The sequence below is a fragment of the Drosophila mojavensis genome, unplaced genomic scaffold, assembly GCF_018153725.1.
Source record: "Drosophila mojavensis isolate 15081-1352.22 unplaced genomic scaffold, ASM1815372v1 contig_231, whole genome shotgun sequence".
NCBI classification, from domain to species: Eukaryota; Metazoa; Arthropoda; class Insecta; order Diptera; family Drosophilidae; genus Drosophila; species Drosophila mojavensis.
Window position 1 is genome coordinate 7,347,951 of NW_025318772.1, and position 24,384 is coordinate 7,372,334.

The following is a 24,384-nucleotide window of genomic DNA, read 5'->3' on the forward strand; positions in this document are numbered from 1 at the left end:
TTTATAAAATAAAAAACACATTTTCTGTAGATCAAAAAATCCAACGAAACACGCTTACAAAAATTATTTTTCTTTTCTCTTCTTTTACCGAATAATAAAAAATTGTATATATACATATATCAAACACAAATATACATATATATGAATTAGCTAGATCTATCAGCTAACTATATTTTGGAAAATTCTATACGTATATATATATGAATATATATATAAATATAATTGCTTGATCTATTCGTGCAATTGTCAAATATTGGATTTTTATGATAAAATGTTTTTTTTTTTTTTTCTCTCTTTTTCTCGAGCTTCAATTGTTTTGCTTTCAATATAATGTTCGTTGTGGATTTGGCTTAGAATTAGGCTTGGACTCCCTATGCTTACGTTTAATTTAATGTTACGGTAATTTAATTTGTTACATTTAATTAATTTATGCTTTGTTTCTTGGTTGGCTGGCTGGGCTCGACACGGCACGGCTCGGCACGGCTCGGCACGGGTAGGCTCGGCTCGGCTCTCACTTGTTGCCCGCATTGAACACGTTGTCGCGCCGTCGACGTCGAGTTGGAGTTGAGAGCCGGATTGCACATCTCTGTGGTGAATTTGGAGAAGGTGTTCTGGAAGCGATTCTGGAAGTTATTTGAGTGGGCATTGCCGTTGCCATTGCTGTTGCCGTCCTTCAGCTGCTTCATTTCGGCATTTGTGTGACCATTGGCCTTAACAGCCGATTTGTCCTGTAGAGGAGACAAAAATTTATAAGCCAAATATATATATTGCTTATAAATTTGTTTGCATACCTTGCCATCGCGCTGCACATAGGCCCGCTTGTAGAAGTTGGAGAAGAGGAAGTAGAACATTACGGCGTGTGCGCCAATGAAGTAGGCAAAGCCAATTGGATAGTTGCAGTCGTTCTTGAAGAACAGCTGGAACGAGTGCACCATCACGAGCACGAACTGAATCATTTGCATCACAGTCAGGTATTTCTTCCACCAGAGATAGCGCTGCACCTTGGGTCCCATGGCGGCCAGCATGTAGTAGGCGTACATGAAGATGTGGACGAAGGTGTTCAGGAAGCCAAAGAAGGTCGAGTGTCCGCCAGGTGTAAACTTGACGCCCCACCAAACAGAGACGGGCATGATGCCATGATGGATGACGTGCAGCGTGGACACCTGATCGTATCTCTTGCGCATCACAAAGAAGAATGTGTCAAAGAACTCGGTGAACTTGGAGAAGTAGTACCACCAGCAGCCATATGCGGTCTGCAAACAATATACAGGGTATACAAATACATTATTATTTGCTATATATATATAGGTTGGACAATGTAAATTTTTATTGGTTTTCTATACGATCATTTTCGGCAGTTTCTTTTTAAAGCCCGCTTACACGTGAGTCTTCAATCTAGGCAAGACCAAGAACGGTCCAGGCCAGCCAGCCGGCCGGCATCGCGGCTTAGACATTTGTCATCGATTGATTAGCATAAGAACCTGTCGCCGTTATTCCTCTTTGTTTAAGCCAAAAAGAACTGGTTGTCTTAATACATATAAATCTGGCACACTGAACAAACACCAGCTAAATCATAAATACATTCTAACAGACACACACATAGACGTATATATAAACATATAAATACTATTTATGTATATGCTGTCTATATACTTGATACTCACACGTATCGCACGCGGCGAATAGGAATAATCAACGGGTTCGCATCTCAAGTTATAGCCATTCAGCCAGCCTCCTATGCAAGACTAGAAATATAAAGTTTATGGTTTTATTTCCGAATAGTGGCAGAGCTTTCAACACACTCTACCTCATAGAACAGCCACGCGCTGAATATAACCTGTGCTGCATTGTACACAATCAGAACTTTTCGCAACTCAAAGGGTTTTCTGTTCTCCATCAGCTTGGGGCCCAACACCTGCAGAGAAGTGTGATAAAGAGAGAATGTTGTATAGATATTTTTATTGTATTTAAATCTGATATGATGAAACGTAATTTTAAAATATTTTTAATTTTTATAAAAATATAATTGACCTTTAACTTGTAAATATTCTTTAATTTAAATGTATTTAGAAAAATTTGATATACAAATTATATACAATTTTTTTATTTTTTATTTTATAAATAAAAAAATGTTTTTAAAGTCATTTTTGTTTATCAAATATTTGTTTAAAATTAAATTTATTTAAATTATACTAAATTAAGTTAGATGTAATTTGTACAAATTTATTTTCCAAATTTAAGTGCATTTATATTATTTATATTTATAATGATGTCCAGGCTGCTATACTTGTATAGAACACTTTATATAATTATATAATTTAAGGCAATGTGGCACTGCTTTCAAATTAAAGTGGATTTAATTGTACTTTTGGCTATCAAGCTATCACACAATGTCTCGTAGATACGATAAATATAAATCACTTGTAATATATGTATATGTGTGCATATATATGATTTATATTACAAATTATTATAAACAGAACTGCGCAATATGTCTCAAGACTATAAATCGTATTGATTACAGAATAAATCATAAGTACGATAATGCATTTAAACTTTTGTATAATTGTTATTATAAATATATATGACTATAAATGTTTATAACTATGCATTATTATAAAACCGGCTCAGAGATCCGGCTCGGAGTTCTGCATAGTTCATATTCTCCATATATGCATATATATTGATATATAAATATGTAAATAAACAAATACAAAACGCTCGAAATTCGTTTGACAGCCAGCATAGATGTCATTTGGGGCTGTGTGAGCTGGGCCAGCAGCACTGGTTTTAATTGAGCATCTAACACATACTACATAATCAAACAAAAGGTGTCCGACGAATGCTGTAATTATCGAATCAATCGGCGGCTCTTGAGGCTGCGGCTGATGTTGATATTGGGACAAGTTCGTTGCCTAAGTCTTTTGTTGTGTGCGCTATTCGAAAGCCATTCAAATGATTACATGCATATGTATATATAAAATGTAAAGCAATGCAAAGCTGAAACTTAAATAGAAATCGTTTTTCGAATTTGGGTTTTACAAATTTTGTTTCATCTCTTTCCTTGCTGCTTCTGCTGCTTCTACTTCTTTTCTTCTTCTTCTTCTTCTTCTTCTGCTGCTGCTGCTTTTTTGCATATGTAATTTTGGCCCACTTGGGTCAAGTATCGCGCGTTTCGACATCGGCTTCGCTCGTTTAGCGCTGATTGCCTTTGATTTTGAATGGTTCGACTGGCCCTGAACTTATTTAATATGTTTCATTTTATCGCTTTTGATTTACGTTTTTCTTTTTGTTTTTAGTTTTTTAGTTTATTGTTTTTAGTTTTTTTTGCAATGAAAAACTTGTTTCACTGGGTGCAGGAGTCGATCGTAAAATGCATCCGCGTGCCAATGCCAGGTCATCAAGAGTTGATTGGCAGTTGGAACCAGCTAGAACATCCCTAACCGCCTTAAGCACTCTTAAGTGCTATATTCTAGAGCCGCTCATTTGGGGATTTTTATTTTACTGCCCGAGCGACCACAGGTGTAATTATAGATGACTGTCTGTCTGTCTGCCTGTCTGTCTGTCTGTGTGCTACCCTTCCACTTACCTTAACGAAATATGCGTAGGCCAAGCTGATTGCTATCGTTGGAAATGGTGAGCTCATGAGCGGATAGTCTCGGGTGCGCGGATCTGATTTGTTGTCCATGAGATCCCGCCAGCCATCGTAAAACTGTCTGATATACTCCTGCAACACAAAAAATAAATGAAATATATTGTTAGTCAAACTCTTAGGCAATGTGGCTACAATAAAGAGCCTTGGCTCTTATAGGGTGCAAATGTTAAATCAATTGCAACATCAAGCCGTTAGTAGTAAACTATTAAATCGGTTAAAAATCAGTTAAATCCATCAAAATCTTACGTGGGTCCCCAGCCGCTGGCTCCATGTGCCTCGATCTAGGGGATTGTAATTAAAGCTAAAGCCGAGTCTAACACGAGCTGTCTGTCTAACCACCTACCCATTGATCTACTCTGAATCATTTGTGCAACATATATGCTTGTTTGTGTGTGTGTGTTAGCAACGAAACCGGCTGCTCGGAAAGAAAAATCGTCAAACCGCATTCTCAGTGAGTTTCCGTATGTAGCCCCATAATATTTGTACGTCAATTAACGTTTTGGCGTCGGGTTGCCCAAAATCAAGCTTAAGAAAAACAAGTGCAAATGCTCCAGTGGGGAGTGCTCGACTAGCCAATACCCAGAATACAGCTGCTATTTCTGCCATGCATTACGAATGTATGTGAACACCTTGCACACATGGATAGTAAATTTTAAGTTCTCTAAATTTTCAACTCTTCGAGCTGAGCCTAAATAAATTTAGCCAATCGAATGTGCTAGGTATACTAAAAAAGTTGAATTCTCGCGAGCTAGATTATTGAGTTTATATGGACAGGCATGCAGACCTGGTTAGATGTTATGTAACACGCAGGAGAAGGGGTGACCCCAACAGGCTGATCAAGAATATATTTACCGCCACACCCGTAAGTAAACTGGTCTATTACAGTTGCAACTACAATCTCATCCACATGTAATACAACAAGAAAACACTCAAACAGGAACAGGAAAAGCAAATGAGCAAAATATAGTATTTAAAATAATTGAAGATTCCAAATGTAATATATTATTAAACAAGTTATGTTAATGGCAGTTATAGGCAGCCAAATGGCTGACGCCCTGATAATTTCCATCGTCAAGAGATGGCTGCAAATTGCCCAGGCGTGAGTGAATTTGTGTAGGACTTGTTTTTAATTGACTGCATATCGTTAAAGTCGCATATCGACGTCGCATCAGTAACGGTCATTTGTCAGTAGCTGCTGGCTGGCAGAATATGGCCCATAAGTAAGATATGCGGAAAGCCGCAATTAATTGCAATTCGATTTGCCATCGAGCGCAATTAAAAGCCAATTCCCTGACAGCTGTGCAGTGAGCGAACTACGTTGAATTCTGGATTTTTCTTTCGATTTGAAAAAGTTGCACAGCTTCTCTTTATAATAATTAATTAATGGGTTTCTATTTGCAATTATTATTATATCATACGTGTGATATAATTTATTAAAGTCTGGAAGGTTCTAGAGAAACATAAGATATTTTTTGATATCATTTAAGGGCAACTAATAAATGGAATTGGGTCAGAAATTCCTAGAAATAAAAAAAAAAATAATAATTTCTTCTCAAACTTATTTTGTTTATTCTTGAGTCTAAGATGCTTAATAAAACAAAAATTTAGACATGTAAAGAAGCTCTAGACGGTACTGAAAATTCTTTTAAATATTATCATAAACCTTCGAACCGAAACCGAGGGGTTGAACTTTCTAGATTAGACTTGAAGGTTTATAGCTCGCAATTAGGTTTTTATTTTGCAATTTATATTCTTATTTATTCCGGGGCTTAGGTGACAGGTGGCAGAGAGTCTAAGGTTCAATTGGACTGAGTTGACGTCAATCTACGGGTTTTGAGCTCGAGCTATGCCAAAGGCAAAAGACTCGTTAGCTGAAACTAGTTAGTCTTGATGTTCACCCAGAGAAATTCATCAAGAAGTGTTAATTGCGCTCATTCTAAACTGATTCAGTTGCCACATTTCTCCAGTTAGAAGATGTGTAAATTTATAAACAATATTTTGACACATTTGGTAAGCCTCAAATAATATTTCATCAAATGTCTCGAAACATATATACTATAGGTTAACTTAGCTAAAATGTCATTAAACTGTGAAACAATATTTTAACTCAATCGTTCGACTTCAAGCTTCATCAAATATTTTAACAAGAAATAATTCCACGCTTGTGAAGTCATGCTGAAAATGCAGAATTTAAGAATGACTCCCACACATATTCTTGAGATTTAAAGTAATGCATGAGTAATTGAAAAATCGTATGAGATGTTCAATAAGCGAACTTTGTCTTCGATTACTTTGCCATATACATATATATATATATATTGTAAATAAAAACAGGTTAGAACTTTGCAGTCGGCCGTTACAGATTGCAGAATATTCATTTACGATTTGCCACGCCCCTAATTTGGTATATACATTAGTATTTATGTATGTATAGTATGTCGATGGTTATTTAGTTCCTAATCCTAAAACTTTAGATTTAGCAATTTTCCGTGCCCCCATATTGCAGAATATTTGCATATGTAAATATTGTCCATAAATAAATTTAAGGTAAAATGTTGAGAAATATTAAATTTAAAAAACAAATTGGTAGACAAAAATACAAATGTCATACACATAAAAGAACTTAATTTTTATATTATATTTTGTTACGCAAAAAGGTTTAATTTTTTTCGAGTTTAACCTTGGTAAAACCTTTCATAATTGAACGAAATCAAGCAACATAATTATCCTGCACTTTGTCAATTAATGGCAAGCTTTGGCTTTTCGGCCAAGTTAGCTAATGGGCAGCTGCTGGCACCTGTTGTGCTGCATGTCATGCAACAGCACTTGTATTGGCCGTTTGTCAGTCAGTCTGAGAATAAGATAAACAACAATGCTTTTGTTGTCGCTTTGTCGCTTGTCGCCTCGTCGACAGAGACACTCGCGAACAGCGTCCAGGGGGCAAGTCATGGGGTTTGGTTAGTTCATTAATGGCACACAGTCTCGGCCATTAGGCGAGCGAGATGCATGGGACTAGCCTGGAGGCTGTGCGGGTGTGGTCACTGCCTGAGGAGGCTGGGCAGTAATTATTGGTTGGACAGCCCCATCTGGTTATTTGCTTGGCATTTTTCGTGATGCACTCGCTGCTGCTGCTGCAGCTAGAGAACTGAAAAGCTGCAATGCGGTAATTTTTATTGTTAACGTCCCTCTCGCTGTTTATCTACCTACCTCCCTCCCTCTCTCTCTCTCCCGCTCGATCTATCTCTATCTTTCTCACTGTGTGGCAAGACTTGTATTTAGCTGCTTTAATGACCGCCTGTGGTTCACTGTGCTTGGGGTTTTTTTCACGAGTTACAAGCGTGTGCGTTTGCACAATCGACTTCTAGCTCAACATATATATTGCGCATAGTACGCATACGCACTGTGTGCCCGTCCGATGACTCGGCAGAAAAACAATTGATATAGCCAGCTGAAGCAACAGCAACAGTCAAGCGTTAACCCATATCCGAGTGTCACCCATATGAGTCACAGGTATCATGACCTATGATCCGTAACGTAACATCAGCAAAGTGGCCATCCGCAGAGATTACATCTAATTACGTACGAGAGATTTTCACTTTTATTGCGTGTCGCTAGCGGCTTAATTGAATTTAACAAGCAAATGAAAACCAAATGTAAATTTCATAAAAGTGCTTCCGGTGCCCAAGAGAAGCCAACCAGCTAGCCAGCTAGCCAGCCAGCCAGCCAGCCTTTCCTTGCCTTCCTTTCCCACTCAGACATTCTTTACATAATAATTGTTTTGATTATTATAAATAAATGCATAATAATTGAGATAGTCGTAATATAAAATATGCAGGCTCTGACGTAGGTCAGTTATAGCTATATTATTTTCATATATACACATTTTATAGCGCATTGATTAAGGAAAATTACTGGAGGCGCGTCACTAAACCAGTTTTTATTTTTTCACACTGTCAACACATTCAGACTTAAATAATAATATGCATTTAACTGGTATTAAGACTTAGTCAGACGTTCAATGCAATTACAATTGCAATTTAATTGTTTGTTTTCTCTTCTTCTTCTTCTTCTTCTTCTTTAGTTAGCTGTTATTTAAGTTGTCTCTCACACTGTTTGTCACTTGCACCAGTTCGATTTAGTCGCTCGATTAGTTCCGTGTAGAATCATTGGCTAGGCTTAAAGCCCGAAGGCATTTAGCTAACTAGCTTAATTTGGCTTTCATTTCTTAACACGGATATCACGCGATTCAAAACAGATAATCAGATCCGAAACTATTTTGAGCAATAGCCAAAATGCCAAATTGGGTTCAAATATGTACAAGTTTGAGGAAACTAATTACGAAATAACTGGTTTGAAATGTAATAAAACAACAGCAACCTAACGAGAGCAGATAAAAATGCGAAATTTATACTAATTGAGTAAGGATGTTTCTTTTTTTTAAATATGACGTCAGAATTCCAAATACGTAAATAGCTGTACTATAAAACGAAAATAAAATGAGTACTTCAATTTGTGGCTTTCAAATCAAACTTTCGATTTTTATTGATTTTTTTAGCTGCATTATCGAGAAGAAAATTATTGAAGAGATGATACACATATAGAGAAACAGATGAATATATGTGATTCCAGTTTACTACGTATTATGAGTGCAAAATTAGTATATTAGATGCGATTTTTTAAATCATACCAATTAACATTTTCTACTAATTTTTCTCAAGTCAAGTATTGAGCTCATCTCAGATATAAAATATATAAATAAAAATATATAAAAAAAATGTAATAAAATAAATTTTTGACTTCAACTCTACAAACTTGTTGTTCAGTGTAATCAATCAATTAACAATGCAATCTACTGTTTATCATGAACTTAAGCACTGCTTAAGCGATTTGTCAAAACGTTTGAGTGAACCCGATGCGATTTCATGAGCTTAGCGCACAAAACAAAAGACTTAAGACACGAACTTGCCAATTGCTTTTGTTCATTGAACGTTGCCCCGTTACCGGGCATGTGTCAAGTGTGTGTAGGCGTTACTTGTATCTTAATCCAAGCAACAACAGAAAAAACCCGCAAGTCATATGCTGGCATCTGTTGCTATTGCTGCTGTTGTTGACGGTTTGATTTCACCAATAAACATCCGTATTAATTTATCGCACATGTTCGCACTTGTCGGCGCAGACCGTGCACCGATCTTGCGGCTATAACGTTGTGCGAGAGACTTCAATAAGCCACCTTTGCATGCCACTCACAGTGTGACTCCAATATTAAGCATATTATTCTACACCAGTCTTGACTGCTCCATTCTGTTACCGCAAAACAAATGTTATTACGCCTCATTTTTTCATTTCAATAAGATCATATTGAATACAATACTGCTCTGGGTGGGCTCTAATGCAGCCGTAAATGCCAAACATCAACATGGAAAACACAACAATCGATCTCATTTTAGGGTAATTTGTAGTCGCAGTCGCCAGCCAAATTGAAATATAAATTTCGATCAAATTACTGTTGACGGTTTGTTGAACTAAGAACAAAATTTATAAGATATAAAAGTGACGTTTTTTTTTTTTTGACAGGTATTTACGGCAAAAAAATACTCTACAGGCTGTATAATAGAAAGTGTTTTAGATTTGATTTTTTAAAGTAATAATGAAATATTTACAGATTAGTGTCCTGCTAGCTTTTAGGCAACTAAAGCTAGAGAAAAAATAAATTAAGAAAAAATATTTTTTTTTTTTTAAATTCAGATTTATATATTTTATGCCAAAGAGCAAGCGGTAAAAATGTAATATTTTAATATAATAAATTATATAGCATATATAAATGATCAACTCTTTAATGACAGCAACTTAAACAGATATACCCCACTCATACAAACAATACATATACCCTATCAAACGATATACCGCGTTCAAACATTTACAGTTCATACTCCTAGACAAGCTCTAGCCGTCTAAACCGGTATTTATCAATATCGACAGCCAATGCAAACATTTAATTATATTTAAATGTAAGTTGGGGCGCTAACAAAAAAACTAAGCCAAGACGCTTGGAAATTTGTCTAAGACTTTTGATCAAAATTCTGATCAAACCGAAAGCTCACTGGCTGAAATGTATATTAATTAAGCACACACACGTACACACATACACTCGCACTCCAGACGCTCACCTATTAAACCTATAATATTGCAGCCATTTTGTATTTTTGCCAATTCATGCTGATGTTGTTAGTTTAATGTGCCAAATGTCAGAATTTTGCCAATAGCCGTGGACTTTGCACCGCAAATTGTTGGCCAGTTAAAATTGTAATTTTGATTTTTCTCTCTTCTTCTCTTTTTCTTTTTTGGGGAGGTATTTAGTGTTACATAAAGCGCGATACTGTGTGTCCAGCGGGCAGCAGGCAGCGGCCGCTGTTTGCGTAAGCAGACGCGGCAGCATCTCTTGTCTCTTGTCGCTGACCCTTTTTTTCGCTTTCTTTGGTTCACACGAGCTGGCCAAATGCTTTCCCAAAGAAACCAACAACAACTACAACAAATGCCCACCAAAATGCTTCCGTCAGCAGCAGCGGCAAGTGTACAAAAGGTATTTGTAATTGTTGTGGCTGCTGTTGTGGTTATTGCAGCCGCTGCCACTACCGCCGCTGCCGCCGCTGCTGCTGCGCGTTACATTTTAACGCTTCATTATGCGCCATAAGTGCGCTAAGTTGCCGGAGACGCGGTCAAGCAAACACCTAAAAATTTACCATGTCAATTATTGAGACTGATGCCACTGCTGCCACGACAACTGGCCACGACCATAATGACCATTCATCACCATTGTTTGGCTCTGTGGCGACATCAACACATCAGCGACAAAGCCCGCTCCTCAGCTGGGCCTAACCCAGAAATGCAATGGCTTTTAAGCCATGACTAATGCATCCATTTGGCCTTGCCAATACAATAAGCTGGCTTATGCCGATTTTTTAAAACAGGAAATAGTTTTACAATCGTGCAAAAAAATAAAAGTTAATTTTATATGAACGTAAAAAATATAAAAATGTATAAAAATTTGAAAATTATTTTCCTTAAGTTCTTTCCCTATTAAGAACAAAATTAATTAATTAAAATTTAAATGCAAACATAAATTTTATAGATTAAAAAATTAAGTATTTCAAATTTGCATCTCCAAATCAAAATTCAAATTCATAAATATTTTCGAAAAATAATGGGTTATTAATAATTAATAAATGGTATAGTAAAATTATGAAACTTTTACAAAATATTTGAATTTTGGAATATTTTATTATATTAATAAAAGTAATAGATTTTATAATGTTCTACTTTAGTTACTGATTGAAAATTTCATAGGAGTAACAAAAATCGATCCATAAATACGACCATTATTAAAATCAACGCAGTGTAACTTTTGCATAATTTTTAACCAAAAAATAAAACCTCCCAAATACAAAATTTTATTATAATAAATATATGTAAAATACGTAAGGTATCATGACAAATCAAACCAACAAAATTTGAATTTAAAAATGAATAGGCTCAATAAAAAAAAAAAATAAATAAATAATATATTTATTTATTCCAATGTACGATCTTCAAAAGTTCAAGGTTTCCACGCCAGAAGAAACCCGATTTGTAAAATAATTTAAAATTTTGTTTTGCAGCTTACTTTTGTTTTTAATTGTGTAGCTAAAATATAACACGCCAAATACATAATTTTAAAATACTATGGATCAATAAATCAAAGCTTACAAAATGAATTAATTTTGTTAAATTATGTATGCTTGCTTAAGTCAAAGCAAACACAAATAAATCAAACAAAAGCTGCAGTTGAACAATACAAAATTACAACAGCAACAAAATTATTGTGCATCAAAAGTCAAAGAAAATTTTTAAACAATAAAAAGTTGCAAAAAATAATATACACAAAATATCTAAAACAAAGCTGGCAACAATACTGCTATTAACGATTTTCAACAACTAGCCAATTAATTAAATCAAGATAATACCAAAAATATAAAAAAAAAACAACAAGTTAACAGTACATAATAAAGACAACAACAACAAGTTTCAAATGCAAAACTTGTGGAAGTCAACAGCATCCAAGGGGAGATGCCACAGACACAGAGAAGATGAGTAAAAGGTGTCGAGAGGCGGCGATGAGATGAAGTAACATGGTCAGTCCAAATTTTTGTCTTACCTATATATGTATATACACATTTCTTGGCAAGGCCAACCGGCCAGGCAGTTGAACTGGATTGTTTTTTTTTTTTTTTTTTTTTTTGCCAACTTCAACTCTTCATTTTTGGGGCCTGTCTCGGATTCGGAATCGGAGTCTGTGATTGCGACTAGAGACTTGTCTGTTTAGTGGTGTTTTGAGTTTGATTTACTTTTATGGAGCCGAAACTTTTTATATAAGTAACAGTGTCATCTGGCACCAAGTAATTTGCTATGCCATTAACAAAAAACAAACAAAAAATACCTACAAAATATAAATACAAATTCATAAAACCGTATAATTGTACAGTTCAACACTTTTACTTTCCCGCCTGCCCCCACCCCGGGGATGAAATCAAAAGAAATATATAAGAAAACACGCATACGAAATGAAAAGACGAGGAAACTGGTTTAAGAAATCTACGGGGCCAATTGAACTAGCGGCCAAAGCTCGTGTCGCACTTGGTGATTTTTGTGGTTATTTAAGCAAAAAACACATACAACATAAATCACAAAAAAATTGCTTTGAATAGACGCAAAAAGCATAGGCCAAAGAAGTGAAATGAAATGAAAAGAAAAGAGACGAAAAACGAATTGTGGAACCTGCACAACATAAAATCAATTTATAGGTCAAGTTGAGCGCAGTCCAACAACAGACCCACACACATACACATAGAGATCAGCTAGGAATGTATGTGTGTGTGCAACTGGCTTTTGAAGCCAAAATTCAGGTTCAGCTTGAGACTTTTACTTCAACAGCGGCATCTTGTCTAATAAGACGAATTATGCAACACCGAATGGACCAATACACACACATACACACACAGACACACACAGACACACACACTAGCATATACTGCTTGCAATGTGCTGCCCATTTGAGTCTCGATCGGGTGTAGTAATAAAAATAAAAGAGAAAAATTATAAACATTCAACTGCTGCTGCTGCTGCTGCTGCTGTTGGTGGTGCTGTTGGTGGGGCTGTTGGTGGGGCTGTTGGTAGTGCTGTTGGTGGTGCTGATGTTGCAGTTGCTGCAATTGTGGGTCAAGTTGAAAATGCAACGCGATCTGCACAACATTCACATTCGCTAGCGACTTGCGCGCGTTTTAAAACGCGCCTTAACGTCTCAACATTATTTCATCATCAGCATCAAGAAAAAAAAACCGCTTTGCTGCACAAGCTGGAATGAATATACCCAAATAGAAAAAAGCAAAAGACTAATATATATACATACATGTATATATGGTATATATGGTATATATATATATATGTATGTATATATTACTTGTTTGTCTGCTGGCAAAAGAAGACTTTGAGGCAGTTTGAGCGGGAGCTCGCGCGACTTTTAGAGCAACTAAATCGCGTTAATTTGGCAATCAAGCAGTTGGCCGCCGCCGCCGCCGCCGCCGTCGCTGCTGCCGTCGCCGCTGTGGCCTCAAATACCAAGTAATTGGTGTAAGAGGCCCCCGTTACAAGTTGTTCTTTTTGTTGCTTTCCGTTTTTTGTGTATGTGGCTTAAAATGTATTGCATGCTTGTTGCGGCTTGTTGACTTGAGCGTTGCACAGTTAAGCAAATAATCAAGTGCACAGCTGTAAATATGCGTAAGACAATTCAATCCAGTTCAATTCAGTTCAGTTCAGCACGCCATCAGAAAACTTGTTGGCTGAGAGTCCCAGACTGCAAATGCCAAATGTTAATAACTTTGCTCAGGACTTGCATGACAGTTAAGCAAGTTGTCCATCAACCTGTTTCATACAATACAATGCTGAGAATACACAATTAATGGCATGCTTTTATCTCTAATTCATATTAATTTTCAGTCAAAAGATGGTGTTCAGAGTGACGATTTTACTTATAAACAAATACCTTATTCCCGAGCGTAAATGAACGGCCTTTAAGCGAGCTTAAGGTCATATTTTATTCGAAAGCATAAGCTTTATATGTGTGTGTATATAAACAAAAGCAAATGCATAATAATTGAAGCGCTAATCAATCACGGTGACTGCCTAAAAGTTTGTTATTTTCTTGTTTAATGTCATTTGAATGCTTTTATCGTAACATACATGCATGCATATGTTTATATGCTCTCTAATCTGAAACGATCAGTAATTGAATTATCACAGCAGAACACTTACTTCAACGACAGTCTGATAAGAAACCGCTGTCTGTGTCACACTCATGGCGCACACCTTTTATTTCTCTTGCTTGTATCTCTCTTGAGTGTAACAAAACAAAATACATGAAATTTTTAATCAGTTTTTAGCACTTGGTCGCGAGTCTACAACAATACGATATAGAGTTAACTCTTTGGCCACACAAACACACACAAACGCACACATAGAGAGCGGAGATACATAAAATAAATATATACAAATTGTATACAGAGATAAAAAATGTGCTGAAGGCACGCACAAATTCAATGTTAGACAATAAACCTTTGGCCAAATTGCACTATTATTGCAACACGCGGCGACTGCAGCTCCTCGACGTGTGTATGTGTGTGTGCCTGCGGCTGCAGTGCGGATACTTGACAGCAACGCGCATACGACGCGTTGCTTGAACATAGCGAACATAAGCACAAATGATCGAGTCACATGCGGCCAATAACAACAACTACAAGAACGAAAACTTATCACTCACACACACAAGCATACACACGGACTGGCTCTCTCGCTCTCAATGGCTGCACAGCTGTGCGCCAAGCGACGCTGACGGCGCCGTCGACGTCAACGTCAACGTAAATGCGACTAAACTGTCTCTGGCAGCGCGGCAAACTGGTGCTTACAGCAATTGCAAACAAATCGCTTGATTAAAATCAATTTTTATTTTATTTATTTTTTATATTTTTGCTGTTGTTGCTTTTTTTTCGTTATTACATTTGCTGGCCTAGTAAAAGTCCCAAGACAAATATGAACGAATATATATAGCGTCGTCAGCGTCTTGAAAATCTCTCAGTTTTCAGTGTCAAAAATCAAAATAAAACCAAAAAAGTACTACAAGAGAAATTTATAAAAATGGAGCTATAATAATCATTGTGCAATCATAAAAAAATACCAAAGCAAAAAAAGAAAGATTTGAATACATATTTTTTATTTATTTTTATTTTTGTAAAATGGTGCAATGGGTGCGCTGGGATCATTAGCTGCGATTGGTTAACCAAAAGCACATTTTTTTTAACTTTTTTTTTTTTTTTTTTTTTTTTGTCGAATTTGCAGTGAAGCAGCTGAATGAATATGAATATCACTGGGATTTCTACATAGCAGCCGCAGCATCATCCGATGATGAGTAAAAATTTAAAAATAAATAAAGAAAAAAAAAACTTGGCGAATAAGCAAAGCAAAAGGCACGACAAAAACAATGCAACAGCAAATGACAAAAACAACAACAAACACAAATACAAAACCCAAAATAAATACAACAACAGCAATGTCGTTCACTGAGGCAATCTCTTGTTGGTGCCGTGGCTGCTGCAATCGACGGATACGAATGCTGACCCTGAAATCTTATCCATTTCACTTGCCATCAGACCACGCCAATCAAGCCCCAGACTCTTAAGTGCCACGGAGAGGGTATGTGGCAACCGGTGCAGTTAGCCATTTATCCAGTTATCCAGTTGAGGAGATTCAAGGTCAGTGCGGTTGCATTGCATTTCCGTGTGAAATGTTGTCGAGCGAACAGCAGTCCGCGCGCTTGCGAGTCGACCAGGCCAACAGCGCCCTTCACTTGACCAGCAGATGCAACGCAAACAACAGTGCACAAAATGCAATTTTCACAAATTTGCTATGCATTCTACATGCGTGTGTGTATGTGTGGAAAAGTTAAAGTGCGAAAGACTTTAGCAAAACAGAACTAGAAAATAACTGCAAATCAGACACCAAAAAATAATAAAAATGATTCAAAGTCGCGTAGAAAACTTGAAAATTAAAATGCAAAAAAAAAATAAAAAAAAAATATTAAAAAGAATAATAAAAAAAAAAAAAAAAACATAAAAGCAGCAAAAGTTCTGTGCGCTGCAAATTGTTAAGAAAAGACATTGAAAACTTTGGATAATTTGTACTTGACAAATATGAACTGTAGATTTCGTACTCGTATTTGCATTTCTGCAGAAATGAAACGCTCGATCAAAGAGAGAAACAAAGAACTTGACACTGAAGGGAAAAAACCCCGATCGTGTAAATTTCTAAGTTAGAAGGTTAGGCGACGCCTAATCGCCCTCAACTAACAGATAATTTAACGACTGCGCTCAAGTGTTTATCTATCCTCCTCTTGCGAAATTCACAATGTAACATGAGATATTGCGACTTATGGGTGGAGATAGATAGATGCAACTGCAATTTAGATCGGGTGATTTACCATTTATTCTATGGTTCAAAGTTCTGCCATAGAAATATTTATGACTATTATTTGCAGCTCGTGGGCAAGTGATAGGCATGTAATTTATCCTAATTAGATTACAAATTTACAATCGTCACTTCAATGTTTTTTATTTCGCACTTACCATTTTTTATGCAATTATTAATTCCCGTTGACTAACTTCAGTTGAATGAATTTTCCAATATTTTTAATCGATTTTGCTTTATCACTGGCAATTATTCAAATCAATTTGGCGGCATGCGGCAAAATACTTCACTTTGAATGAATTTATTAATGCACTTATATTATCCTTATGCTTGCATTGGCATTTGCATACGTTAAGTATTTGAGACAGTTATGTTAATTAATTGATTAAACACGCGCACAAGTCACACAATTCATATAGATTCAATTAATATGCTCGATACTCAATTGAATTCTTCGTTGAATTTATGTGTTTACTTTAACTAAATCACAGTCACATCAAACTATCGTTTTGCCAACTCCGCTGCTGATGGCCAACTGATTTGACCAGCTGCTTCTTTTTAAAAATATCTAGTCGGTAGTCTCTAACTGGACTCGACCGGGGCCTAGGTGAGCGCACGTATTACCATTCAAATCAAAAACACTGAAATAACTTTGATTTCTCGTTGCCGCTTTACTTTTATACGAAGCGGCACGGCAGCAGCGATGTTGACGCCGACGTCGACGTCGACGCTGGCGTTTTAGTTTTTTTCTTTTGGTGAGCGAATACAAAGCTTTTTGATAAATTCTGAGCGCAGCTTCAGTTCAACAACAGCTCAACAGGTTGTCGGCAGCTGTCAGCGATTTGTGTATGTGTATGCGTATGTATATGTGTGAGAGCGCCAGAGCTGCGCTCTCACTTTTAGCTGCTTGCGCTCGAATTTTTGTGCAAGGATGCTGTTGCCGAGCGCTAAGCTGCTGTACAGCTCAATAAGCCGAGTGGTCGAATGGCCGAGTGGCCGACTGGCCGAGTGGCTGAAGCGGCGTCGCATTCGACTTTGCGCTTAAGCTTTTTTCGGCTTACCTTTCTCTCTTTCGCTCTTTGTTGCTCTTCGCTCTGTGCCTTTGCACCCACATAAAAGGGCAGTGCTAATTATTACGCTCTTCTCAAGTAGTGGCTTTTTTTTTTTCGTTTCTTTGATTAGCTGCGTTTAGCTACGGTAAGCAGTGAACGATGAGCGTTGAGTGCAAAGTTCTTGTGAAAGCCCATGAGAGGCCATAAGTTAACCCTTGACAATGCGCGTGCGTATTTTCCGTAATCTTATGAAAGAGTAGATGCATACGAATGCAAATATTAAGTATTTCAATAGTCAAATATTTGCAAAAATAATAACAATACTATGCGATATTTTTGCATACAGTATGCATACAAATTAATTATGAGACAAAACTAGTTTAAAGATTTGCGTTCATTTAAAATTCCAGACTAAGACTTTGACATGTGTTGCTGGCCGCATTTTGCTATTGTTTATTTTGATATATATTTATCTATTTGACTCTACCAACGCAACGGAAATTAGCAGTGGAAAAAAAGAAGAAGAAAAAACAAAAACATTGGCTCTCGTTTATGGCGCCAACGTGTGGGCATCTGCGATGCTGTGACAGAATAAGAACAGCCAACCCACCTTCGATGATAGCCAACTGCGGCTTCCTCAATCATAAAGCATGCACACCAAAGCGACCGAAACAAGCCCACTGTGATGCTCGAATTTCAAACTACGAATGTCTGCATTTGGATTTGAAATTTTATGCTTTGCCTTGACATTGGTCATTCCTAGTCAAATTAACAAAATGTTTTGTAAAACACTTTTCAGCGCATTGTGCTCGATTTAATCTGTTAGCGGCCCGATCGAGTTGGACTTCTGTGTTCGTAAGTATGTCATAGCTATTCATTTCTCTCAGCTCACAATACTGTCGAATCATCGTTAATATTGCATAATGCTAGTTAATTATTGACTTATTACGCTTTAAGTTTTACACTATACAAAGTACGATATTTAAATGCCTTTAAGTTTGATAACAATGCTTGCCTTATTTGCACATATATAAGCCTTTGCACTTTATTGCATTATACCTATACTATTTTGAATAAAAAATTGTTATAGGCAGAGCCTTAGATGGATAATTAGTAAATATTACTAGCTATTAAAATATAATAAATATAAATTAGATAGAATTTTAGAGAACAATTACGTTAAATAGAAATTTGCCAATTAATCAATTAAAATCTTTGGTTAGTTATTAAATACAAACTTATTAGATAAATACAGAACTATCTAGTGATCTCTGATCACCAATCAGTTTTCGCTTGGGTATATTTCTTCAGCTTCCGGTATGGTCATTGCGTTTCCTGGACTAATGCTTTTTAAAGTTCATCTACTGATCACCATACCAGGCTGTACGCCTAATTGTGCAACCTTCAGGTCCTTGAGCAACGGTTGGACCATGGATACATACTTACACGCTGGTCAAGTGGGGATCAAATGCGCAATTTTTTTTTTTTTTTTTTTTTTTTTTTTTTTTTTTTTTTTTTTTTTTCTTTGGCAGATGATGGTTTTGTTGCTAAGGCCATTATCCATTTCTGGCCAGTTTTTTGTGGGTGTTGTTGTGGTTGAAGTTGAATATTTTGGCGCTTTTTGTTTGTTTATTGTAAACTCGTTACGAGCATTGACCTTATTTAAACATAGACCAGCTATTAAATACAAATATGATAAACTAACGCTGGGAGTTCAAGGTCTCGCTCGGTTTTGCGCGTTTGTCAAATCAACCAAACATGGCGTAACGCGTGCAAAGGTAAGACATACACATAAATTACATCGATTCTAGGGTTAATGACTATTGAAAATCTAATCCAACCACATCAATTCGTAATTGCAGTAACTGGCATTAGGTGGCCCCTTTGGCCCAGCATTGTGCAACTTCCAATGATTGATGCGTTGATTTGGCGCTGAAAGAGCCTCAATAGCTCTTCAAGACTCAAATTCAAAGACAAAGGCGGCGGCAGTCGAAGTCGCAGTCGATGCCTCGGTTGCTAACAACAGCGACTGCAGCTGCATTGCAGCAACACATGGGCCTTGCTGCTCGTTGTTGTTGTTGTTGTTGTTGGTGCACTTGCTTTAGCCATCATTGTTGTTGTGTTTATTAAATAACGGTTAACTCAAGCGTCATTTTCTAATTCTGCAAATCATTCTCATATTTACATGGTATTTGCGTTAAGCAATGCAATGCAATCGAAAGTCAATCGTGAAATCAAGAATAATAAATACAGAAAGCGAGAAAAACCAGTTTGTGGCTTGCCAAAAAAATATTTTTAAATAGTAAAGACTATTAAATTAACACGGCGTGGATTTTCCGTACTACACAACAACAAAACGTGATGCGCGTCCATCTTTTTACAAAAAAACATTTGTCAACAGCCAAAACAAGTTCAAAGCATATTGATCTGCAGAAGACCCAGCATCAGCAGCACCAGCAGCATCAGCACCAGCAGCAGCACTTAAAAGTGTGAATGTGCGTTTAAAGATGGATCATGATAATGATCATCAGCATGAATGAAGTTGATGACCACTGCGATGGGTTTAGTACACACATAAAACCAAACAGAGGTATTAGAAATTGCGCAAGAGATTTTAACATCGGCAATGTTGGAAATGATATCAAGGTCAGCTGGTTGACACAGAAACCTAATGAATCGGCTAACTAATATTAATTGGTCATTGTATTGATCTCAAGTTAGACAATTTCGTCAATTAGCAAGAAATATATGGTGCACAAAAATTCCATGCGTCAACATTTAAAAATTTGCATGAGAATTTAGTAAATTTCATTTTTATTTTTATTTTGTTATGCTTTTACTGTATTGTACATATATTATTTGTATGCAAATCAGTTGCTAACATAAACAAAAGCTAAGCTCATTAAAAACAAAACGGTAAAAAATGCATTTTATGCATATACAACCAATTTGAATAATTTATGTTTACTATATGCAGATTGATTGATTTAAGTGGAAATTTTTTGTAGATTTTCAATTAATCCGCGCAGCAATTATATCGATGATATATATGCAATTGAATACAAATATCGATAAAGAAATTTAAATTTAAAATTGATGGATAGTTTAGCAGCAATATAGCTGTCTTTAGAAATAATTCGATTTTAAAAAATTATACTAATAATATTAATTTAAATGCTGCTTCTGTTGATGCAACATTAGCATATTATACCGTTGCTCTTATTTATTAATGTAAACTCATTTGCAAGTTTACAGTTTTTCGTCACGTAGAAAAAAAAACGTTACTCGTATTTCGGAAAAAGTCGATATATGAAAAATAATCACTTTGCTACTAATCGTGAACGTGTTATCGCACAGCCGTTTACGCACGATAGTATCGATACAATATCAACAATTCAGTGTACTCGGATTCTGGCTGCCTGAAGAAATAGACCCAAACAAGTTAAAATGTTGCAACAAAATATATTGGACCAACTTAAACAATTTATAGACACAGTTAGCAATGGCCACAGTAATACACAGCTACTAACAAAGCCCTCATTAATCAAACTGGCGTAAGTTTGCGTCCTATTTGCAGGAATTCAGCAGATAATTTTTACTCAATGCATTTTACGTACACAGGCTGAGTTTTCTCGATGAACTGCCGGCCACTCGGGACATTGTGTTTGATTATTTTGGCATTCTGGCAGAGATCGGAGTTCAGCTGTATATATCTCCCGAAATGATTGATCAGAAGACCGGCCTGCCTATATCCCAAATGAAACAGGATGGCAATGCGCATCAACAGATGAGGGCAGAGGAATACGAAAGCTTTAATATCGTCAAAACATCGCTACAAAATTTAATATGGAAAGGTCCACCGGCATGGTCGCCACTCATAGCCAACTGGAGCTTGGAGTTAGTAGCTAAGCTATCAGATAAGTACACACAGCGCCGCATGACCATTCCTGCCTCGTGCAACTATTGGCTGGAGTGCAGCGCAATGCACGGTCTACTCACGCTAATCAACGGCTGCTTTCGTAAGCTGAACAACACGGAGGCAGAGTCATGTGTGGAAACCATGTTGAATGCATTTCATCGCTATCCAATGACTTTTGACTGGATTGTGGCGCGACTGGGGGGTTGCTTTCCGTACAAGATCATTATGCAAATACTGCAGTGCGGTATTAAGCGTTTTGTGGAAGATTATCGCTGTCATCTGGACTCGGAAGCAGGCATACTGGACTACATGACATCATGTCATGAGCAACAACTGCGTGCCGCATTCTGTGAAATGCTCAAAGATGGCTTGGAGCCCAAAAAGTCACTTGACGTGGCTATAGTCCCATTTCTGCTAATAACCACAAACTATTCCGATGCGATACTACAGAGCTTGGTCAATGTGTTTATAGATACATGTGAGTATTTGTTGTATACTAAATAGTATAAACTAAACCAAAATATTCCTTACAGATAACGAAGAAATGTGCGAGGCAATTGTGCTGAAGGCGCCGCTTTGGCTAAGCAACAAAATGTTTGCCGACATGCAGCCCTCCCTGAATAATGCTGTGCTACGCCTAAATCAACACGGCGCCAAACTTCTCTTAATGGTTGCCAAATTGGCTGAAAAGTATGTCTGGTGTCAAGACTTTCTGGATACGTCCATGCAGGAATTGGAGCAATGGGTGCTCAACATGCGTAACTTTCCATTACTCGGAGACTTGGCCAGCGAGAAAACTAAATATATGCTGTGGAAGAGCTGCCTAAGTACAAATCTATTGGAGCAACAGACGGCAGTGCGATTGCTGCTCGTTGTCTGTAAGTATAAGGAATAAATAATCATTGGCATCATAGACTCAATAAATCATTGCTTTGCAGCCTCACAACATCCTCATATCTATTATCAGACCATATCACAATTGCTGCGCAAATCGTATGCTCAAAATCCAAATACAATTGGAGCACTGATGCGCTTGCTGGGTGGCCAGAGCGGCGTGCTTAACTTTCCCAGCATAACGCAAGGTTTCAAAATGGTGCTAGAGGATATAACGTTACAGGAACAGGTTAACAATCGTCTGCCTGTTGAGCCCGGCACGCCAAGTGAGGCGTATAATACCTTTTACAACCTCAACCTATTGACCAAGTAAGAAATCCTAAAAATTTTAATTATTTGAGTATATTCTTAATGTTGTCTCTTTTCCAATAGAATGCACAAGAAGAGTCAGTTTTCACACATCAAGCCTCAGTTGCTGATGCAATCACTGAACGAATGTCTGCCAAAGATAATACAAATTCTCGACTGCACAATTTTAAAGCTGGTGTTACGGATGGATAAGCTTGCAGCTGAGCGCAGCGCTGAGAAGTTTAAAAAGCAACAGGCCAATAACAACAACAACAACAACTATGAAACACAGCCTGATATGTATAACGGAAATGGCCCGAATAAGCGATCTAAACTAGAACCGGGTGAATTGCCCAAGACAGAAGAAACACCTGATGCGGCATGCATGCGTTTGGCGCATCTAATAGTCGAACTGTTGAATAACATGGAGGCAGGAGCACGCAGCAATGTGTTGCGCACACCGTTGGTGCTGAAACTAGCCGTGCTAAGCGTAAAGTACTTCTTTGTGGCTCTCACCGAAGAAAGTAAGCCCCTAGTTAATTTTTCTCATTGACTGAACAGCTAATGAATTATTTATATCCCTAGCCATCATTCGTCGCGCAGCAGCCGCTCATCGAGCGTTTGCCTTGCTGCAGCGCCAGTGCACAGCAAGAAAAATTGCACGCACTGTATGTCTGCGTGAGCTGGTTGAGGGTGCACTCTTCTATCATGGCCATTTACTGGGGCAGATAGAAGAATACGAACTGGATGAGCTGCAAATACCCGAACAAGAGTTGCTTATTGTGCAAAATCTGCACACCAGCTCGGGTACAAACTCAAATCGTTCGGTCCTGCATTCAGGTGTTATTGGACGAGGTCTGCGACCTGTGCTGCCCGTCAACAACAGAACCTGCGATGCGGAGAAGCAAACATTATATCTGAAGGCTCTGAATGCATGCTGCTTAGATCTGGTATGTCAAAACACATACTCTTCAATCAAGTTTACAACTGAAACTATTGAAATTTTATTCTGCCAGGAAAAACCTAACAATGTTGAAGGATACTCACTTGTGTCGTTAACGCTCGTCGAATTGGTGTCAACGGATGTCATGTACAATGGGCTGCCCTTTCCCGATGAGGAGTTCACTCGCGTCACCATGGAGCGGGATATGCAAATACGTCGTGCCTTCATAACATCGCCTGTACTGTGGGCTGTCCTTGGCCTAATCGCGACCCACAGGCCCGCATTATGCTACTCCTCAGTACTGCTGCGTGCACTGTGCGCCACATGTTTGCATCATTGGCGCGGCAAGAACGGTGAGTCATATACAAGTACTCAGTTTATCATTTAATATTTATGTTTCCCATTTTACAGTCAACAAATTTCAGCCCACATCCGCCAACGATGAGCTCATGCTGTGCACTAAAAAGCTGCTACAGCTACTGACCATCAGCCAGCTTATACCGCCACCGCTTTCCAACCTGCACATGATCATTGAGCACTTCGATGCGCCGGAGGTAAGTTTTCGATTAGATATATGCACTTTTATATTATTTACTTACCAAATAACTCTCACCCATTTCACTACTTGGCAGATTGCAGTGCTGCTGCGTGAGTGCATTTGGAATTATTTAAAGGATCATGTACCCTCACCTGCGCTCTTTCACGTGGACAACAATGGTCTGCACTGGCGCAACACAAGTCAGGTGAACGTGCCGTCGCAGTATGTAGACACGCTGCGGCATCTGATGCAAAGGAAGCTCAGCAAACTCGGACCGCACTATCATCAAATGTTCATAATGAGCGACCTGCACATAAGTACACCCGCTACAGCAACAGCAGAGCCAACAATATTCGCGGCACCCAAATCCAGCATTGAAGTCGTAGAATTGGAATAATATAATTAGTTAGCTAACTGTTAAGTTATGATCCTTAATTGGCATTGCGAACTTTAAATGCCAATTAAGGATCATACAAAATTTGTCAATAAACTACAAAGATTCCATAAATAAGATCAGTTCGAATTGCGAGTATTTAGAAAGTTTAA

The 24,384-nt window shown here is 37.5% G+C and overlaps 2 protein-coding genes across 2 annotated transcripts; one reads left to right on the top strand and one right to left on the bottom strand.

Moving 5' to 3' along the window:
• Positions 1-496: 496 nt before the first annotated feature.
• Positions 497-14,059, bottom strand: LOC6575250 (elongation of very long chain fatty acids protein). Its single transcript, XM_032732840.2, is given in 7 exon segments — positions 497-530; positions 532-728; positions 792-1,253; positions 1,665-1,745; positions 1,808-1,915; positions 3,590-3,727; positions 14,000-14,059. Coding segments are annotated over 7 exon segments (1,050 nt in total). The 5' UTR covers positions 14,045-14,059; the 3' UTR covers positions 497-511.
• Positions 14,060-20,641: 6,582 nt separating this feature from the next.
• LOC6575251 (integrator complex subunit 5) lies at positions 20,642-24,349 on the top strand. The gene is made up of 9 exons (XM_002001229.4): positions 20,642-20,810; positions 20,878-21,653; positions 21,709-22,053; positions 22,114-22,378; positions 22,442-22,881; positions 22,943-23,307; positions 23,374-23,653; positions 23,712-23,854; positions 23,933-24,349. Exons 1-9 carry the CDS (start codon positions 20,704-20,706, stop codon positions 24,233-24,235), a joined length of 3,024 nt encoding a protein of 1,007 aa, XP_002001265.1. The 5' UTR covers positions 20,642-20,703; the 3' UTR covers positions 24,236-24,349.
• The last annotated feature ends 35 nt before the right edge of the window (positions 24,350-24,384 follow it).